This window comes from Phalaenopsis equestris, unplaced genomic scaffold (assembly GCF_001263595.1).
Source record: "Phalaenopsis equestris unplaced genomic scaffold, ASM126359v1 Scaffold000297, whole genome shotgun sequence".
Lineage (NCBI taxonomy): Eukaryota > Viridiplantae > Streptophyta > Magnoliopsida > Asparagales > Orchidaceae > Phalaenopsis > Phalaenopsis equestris.
In genome coordinates this window covers 4,517,383-4,524,057 of record NW_018164739.1, presented here as the reverse complement: position 1 = coordinate 4,524,057, position 6,675 = coordinate 4,517,383, and the positions used below count along the sequence as shown (strand labels likewise).

The 6,675-nt window shown below is 36.0% G+C and overlaps 1 protein-coding gene across 1 annotated transcript in view; it reads left to right on the top strand.

Moving 5' to 3' along the window:
* Window positions 1-1,177: 1,177 nt before the first annotated feature.
* The window catches only part of LOC110025242, a 16,968-nt gene continuing 11,470 nt past the window's right edge, over window positions 1,178-6,675 (top strand). The window contains 3 exon segments of the mRNA XM_020725592.1: window positions 1,178-1,350; window positions 1,470-1,494; window positions 1,497-1,589. Of these exon segments, the coding sequence (XP_020581251.1) occupies window positions 1,261-1,350; window positions 1,470-1,494; window positions 1,497-1,589 (208 nt within the window). The 5' untranslated portion in view covers window positions 1,178-1,260.

Sequence of the window (6,675 nt, the reverse complement as noted above, 5' to 3'; positions counted from 1 at the left end):
ATATATATATATATAAACTTGATGAGTAGTATTTCGAGCCAAAACGAGCCGAACACGAACGAACATATCTTAGTTCTTGTTCGACTCGTTAACTTATCGAACAAAATTAACCAATCGAATACGAGCTACTTAACGAGTCGAACACAAGCTGTACGCAAACAACCCATTTTGACAGCCCTATATGTGGGGTGCCATACCGCCTTCTAAATTGTATGACTAATTCGTATGTGTACATAACAAGATACCTTAAATTAGTCATTTTCAAAATGTAATAAGTAAACTACATGATCTGGTTAAATAAATGTCAATTCAACTTTGGACCACAATTGATTAATCTTTGAACCATGATAAAAAATGTATAATAAATATTAAACCTTGTTCAAACAAGTATCAAAATATATTTAATTTACGACCAAACTATCTTACCCGTACCTAACAAGTATCAAAATATATTTAAAGAATCATAAAATAAGGATCAAACGGTGATCTAATCATTATCGAACTATTGCTTCATATTTGATCATTTGATCATGACATATTTATATAAGATTATTTTTTTCAATTAAAATTCAAACAACGTTGTAACGATATTTAATTCATTATTCGTCAAGATCAATATGTTTAATCATGTTTCAATTATTGTTCAAAGATAGTTCTAAAATGATCTGATTGTCATTCGTGTGAAACCCCTCAAATAAAATGAAGTCGAACTCTTAAAGATTGAGGCACTTTTTTAGTGTAATGTTCGTTATTTTGACAACAACTTACAAAGTTAGGTGTCCACATGAGAGCACTCATTGGATGGAGAAAATTTTCCATAAGGAGTAGGTACGCAGTTCTACGTGCGTGCTCCAGTAATATGCCTCAATGTGTGTTATACCGGACTCACCTAAAAAAAATTAAAGTGAAACCGCTGAGTTTATTGAAGTATAACTGTGGAGGTTATTTAGGAGCGTTATTTGGAGGTTATTGAGAGATTAGTGGGGCCTGATATAACCTCTGTGATTCGGTTCCAATAACCCCTCAATAACCTCTATTGTTCCATTCACATAACTCTACATTAAACCCCGTGATAACTCACAATAACCTCCAAGATTTCAAATCAATTTTAAAAGTGAAGGCAGACCATACCGAAACACTTCTATTTACACGTCTAACACCCTCTTTCATCCATTTTAATAACATAACAAATATTTCGAATAAATACTCTAATGGCGTTCGACCACGCGGACTAGCTTATTCGGCATCGCCGGAATCTCAATGGCCGGCGAAGAGCCGGACGTCGAGATCACCGTCAGGACTGTCGGTCCAGTCCGCCCTTATCGGATTCGAGTGCCTGCAGAAGTTAAGGTATATGTTACCATTCCATGACTCCCTTCTTCGACATCGGAGATCTTATCGCTATATTTCACGCATAGAACCTTGAAAAATTCCAATCTCATGCTTCCTTACTGCTTTTGATTCTTCAGATCGGAGATCTGAAGAAATTGGTGTCTTCCGATCGCCGTCTTCGGTTCTCCATGGAAAACCCCTTCAAGAAAGGAGGAATGGAGATTGCGATGATGTGCGCGTTAGATTGCAAAATGGGGGTAAGTTTCCAGATTAAACGGGCTTGTTGAGCTCAAAAATAGCGAGGATTTAGACTAAATGTTGGTTCATATATTTTTTAGCTGGATAAAGTTTATTATATTATCGAATTCTGTTTTCTTTTCGTATTAGGCTGAATTTTTAGTTCAGTAATTCCCTAGGAAAGTAGGACTTAAGAAATTTACATAACTTTTTTTTTTATGTATCTAGGTGTTTAGCTGCACTGAGGGTTTATCAAATTCATATGCTGTTAAATCCAGAATAGTGTTTGGAAGTTTTTAGAGATATTCGGGATTTTATTCAGGATGTTCTATCAATTGTTTTCTTCCAAAGCTAAACCCACCAAATTGTTGGATTTAACAAATCCAGATTTAAGTAAAAAAATGAAGAGAATTGATTGAACCGAGGCCCGGATTTAGCTTCCCTTTTTTTGCATTTGATTTTATTTAGGTTAAATCCAGGCATAAATCCTGTTAAAAGTACCCCACCAAACACCTTAAATCTTCAAAATATTTGCAAAGTAGCTTAAAAATGTTTTAAAGTATATTTAACTTGTACATGCCCAGCAAATCTCAAAATTTTATGCATGCAGAATTTACTAAATATGGTTTTATTATCTAAATAATACTCAAATTAAATCCTAAATGTAACCAAATAACCGAATGACTTTAAATTTTTAGTGTCAAGTCCCCTTGGAGATCCCTGTCTACATCAAGAGGGCAGATTGCATGTGAAACCAATTGCATCCTAGAGAGGATTTGGGATGAGATCTGTGTCGTGAGGGAAGAATGCAATGTGAAGCATCTATCATTCTAACAGTCATGATGATTTCTAGGAGTGTCTTCAACGCAATATCATTAAATCTGATGCAATAAATTATTGGACAAATTTTAAGAGATTGTTTTAGAGCAGTGTAGTAGATTGCACCAAGCTAATGAATGATTTAAGAAAGCTAGACCAAGGATCAAAAACCATATAATAGTATGAGACAAATTTATTGATATCATTAGATCTGTTTCATATATTGGTCAGCACAAAGATTAGAGCAAATAAATAGACAAAAATAGTGAGCCATGCACATGGGCACTGTAACAATGATCTTCACATCTTTGACATCCGTTAAACTCACGGAAATTTGGAATTCAGTAAATCCTTGATTTACCATGAGATGGTGGGTAGATGTAATGTAGCTTTTGTAGGATTTGAATTCTCATATTCACCGTTTGACAATTTTAAGTTAATCTCACATAATCCTTGTGTTAAAGTTTCCATGCAACCACCCCTTAGCAATCATGTTCATTATTTTAATTCTTAAGTTCAAGATAGAGCAATAAAATTAACTATTGTAGTTATGATGTTCAAAAGTAATAATAATCAAACTCATAGCTTGGACAATTTTTTTAAGTCAATGGACTAAAAAAAATCTGTGGTCAACTATAGAACCCTAAGCAATTCATGTTTTTTTTTCTTTTATAATGCAACCTTTTCACATGCTAATAAAATTTGATTATCAGCAGACATTTGGTCAAATTGAAAAGATGAATAAAATAAGTCCTCTTTTCATTGGCTGCTAATATCCATCAGCATTGCAATAGTTTGATGTTCAAAATGCATTCTTTCATAATGATTTAGAGGAGGAAATTTAATGAGGTGCACAAAATTTAAAAGACAATGTAAGGTATCAAGCGATCACCTATAGTATGGTTGTAATATTTGCTCAAGAAATGGTATTCATAGGGTAGTAGTTAGGGGTATCATGCTTTGTTCATTGGACGATCAGATATAGGGGGGAGCCATAACTTTATTGGTTTATGTTGATGACATAACAATGTTATTAAATGATATGCAAGAAAAAGAATCTTTAAATTAGTGATTGATAAGAAAATTATGGATTGATGCAATGCGTCATAGGCTTATTATTAGTTATATGGCGAATGGTTATTGGCTATAGTTATGTAGTTCTATGTGCATAATTAACTATAGTCATGCATTGTGGTTTTAACATAAATATTGTTGTATGGTAACATAGTCTAGTATGCTTATATTTTTGGACTATATATTTGTAATATCATTCAGGGGTTATAAAAACATGTGATGAGTCCTTTATACATCAAGGGTGTTTTATAATGTTGAGTGTCGCATGGGAGAACAATGGATAAGGTCAAGACTAAGCAACTTGAGAGTTTTCTTTTGTATTATTGATTTAATTATTTTGTGTAATTTTCATTTTACAATCTCCCGAATATCCATCTCATCATCCATGGAGCTTTGCAGCCATTAACCATAAGCAATATTGAAGAGAACATTGAAAGAGTACTTTTTAGGAAAATTAGGTCTTCTATGATCTATAATTAATTCTACGTCATTTTCTTAACCCCATACCACTTAAAAAAAAATCTCACGAACAACAAATCACATCTAAAACCGTTCCCAAATAATTTCCAAGTGCTTCTAAGGCTTTAACGATCGTATTTACTCATTTTTAATTTTTAAATTCTAATGCGATCTTATATTGTTTGGGATTGTTTCAAGGCTTCATTGACTTTGTAATTTCTTCCCAGTTTTCACACCTCTCCATGTTTATAATTACTTAGGTATGTTAGTCATCAATTACAACGATTAAAAACCCTTGGTTATCTTATTATCCAAAGCTCCATCATAGATAAAACAATGTGAAGTAGGAGTTTTTCCCAGGAGTAAAGGCTGCTCATTCACATCAGGGGTTATTCATTTCACAACAAAAGTCATTGATGTACTAAAGGAAACAAGAAACTGGCTTGTAAATTTGTTTTTGCCCCAATTGATCTGAGTGAAAAGTAAAATAAAACCCTAGAGTGGAGTATGAGATGCACCGTAGGTTAGTAGCTAAAGTTATTTATTATGTACATTCAAAATTTTATATTAGCTTATTGTCACGTTCTGTCATATTTGAGAAATTGACAAGACAACCATGTGATGGAAGATTCTAAAAAAGACTAGATGGATGAGAGCAATCCAAGTAGCTCTAGAAGACTCCATCACATTCTATAAAATGTTAGAAGAAATAACTCCAAGGAGAAGTCAAGAATAACCTAGAAAGATTTAGGTCATATATGTATATAAGAGAATAATGTAGAACTATCTAAAAACTAAACTATTCTAATGTAATCTTGAAAGTTCCCTTAGGTTTGGGCAGGAGTATAAATAGGTGTCCCTCCCCTCATTTGGATCCATCCAAGCATTCATCCAAGAACTATCTAAGGTTTCAAGCATTCAAGTGTTGTAATCACTATTTCTTAGTGAAGTATTTCTTTCTCCAATACTTCTCTCTATTCTTCTTCCAAGAGTGTTGTGTGCTTACAAATCCAAGAGTTGTGAAGGTTAGGCTGATTCAGTGCCAAGAAAGAGCGCTAAAGCCGCACGAGTAACTTGGGATAAGTAAATCTGTGACAGCTGGTATTAGAGTCTCTGTTCAAAGGTATGACAAAGAGCGTTAAAGAGCACTTAATAGAGTACGAAGCCACTTATGTGTAATCATCTCAACAAGGGCAAGGTCATCGGAAGCAACGAAATCCAGCTGCATCTAAACCACATGGGAGGTCTAAGGAGATCATGCACGGCTTTGCTTCATGTCTTGCTCGGGTGGAGGAGGCAATGAATGGTGTGGAGGCTCAGTTAGAGGATCTTGGCCAAAATGTTGATTGACTCAAGGAGGAGGACGTGACAATCCATTTGACGACCAGAGGTATGATGCTCCAATTAGAGGAGTCTTTAAGGGACCAAATGACTAAGATGCGTGAGGACTTGATGGGGAGCTCCAGGAGGCACAAAGAGCCTATGAAGACGAGATGAGCGGCATACATGCTAGCTTGGAGGAGATGCGTGGAGATATTTTGCTATGCAATAGAGCACTAGCGACATCCACTAACAATCATACATTCGAAGCCAAACGCATCGAAGTACCAAAACCTAAGAGTTTTGGGAGAGCTCGCAACGCAAAGGAAGTAGACAACTTACTATGATACTCAACCAATACTTTTGTGCGATGAGGATTACAGATGAGGGTGCAAGAATTCAATTGGCCTTTACCTCCTGACATCGCTATTTTGTGGTGGAGAAGAAAAGGAGATATTGAGAAAGGTATGTGCACCATATCCACCTTTGATGACTTCGAAAGAGACTAAAGAGACAATTCTACCCTAAGAATGCGGAGGATGAGGCTAAAGCCCAATTGCGAAGACTAAAACAAGAGGGATCTATTTAGGAATATATTAGGGAGTTCACAAGTTTGGTTCTTGAAATTTTCGACATGTCTGACAAGGATGCTCTTTTCAACTTTATGGATAAACTCCAACAGTGGGAAAAGACAGAGTTTAGGAGGCGCGGAGAGGAAGATCTTGTCATTGTCATCGCGGTCGCTGAAAGCCTAATTGATTACTCAAAAGAGTCCACAAAACCTAAAGATAAGAAGAGTATCTATGTCAAGGGTGAGGAAGACAAGGATCAACACAAGGAAGAGGCCCATCACAAATTGACTTCATCCAAGGCAAAAGACAGTGGAAGTCTAAAGACTACAAAACCAAACCGCATAACAACTGCTTCCTTTGTGGAGGACCTGATTGGGCAGGGGATTACCCTCAGAAGAAGACACTAAAATCTCTCATTACAAGCCATCAGGAGGAAGAAGGTGGTAATATGACCGCACAAGTAGGGGCTATACAGTTACTGAATGGGATGCAAGCCCAAGCAAAGGGGTTACTCTTTATGGAGATTGTAATAGGCGGGAAAACCATTAGAGCAATGGTGGACACGGGTGCTTCTCACAATTTCATCTCTGTCGAAGAAGCAAAAAGTTTGGATTTGTGGATGACTGAAGGAGGAGGCTCCATCAAAGTAGTTAAGTCAGCAACAATCTCAATCCATGGAATAGCCAAAGGAGTAAAGACCAGTATTGGAGCGTGGTCAGGTACCTTAGACTTTTTTTCATTCCGATGGATGATTTTAAAGTTGTACTAGGGATAAACTTCTTGAATCAAGTCAAAGTATTCTCAATACCCTTCGCCAATAACATGTGCATGTCGGCCGTTTTTATGTTCAACTTGACTTTCG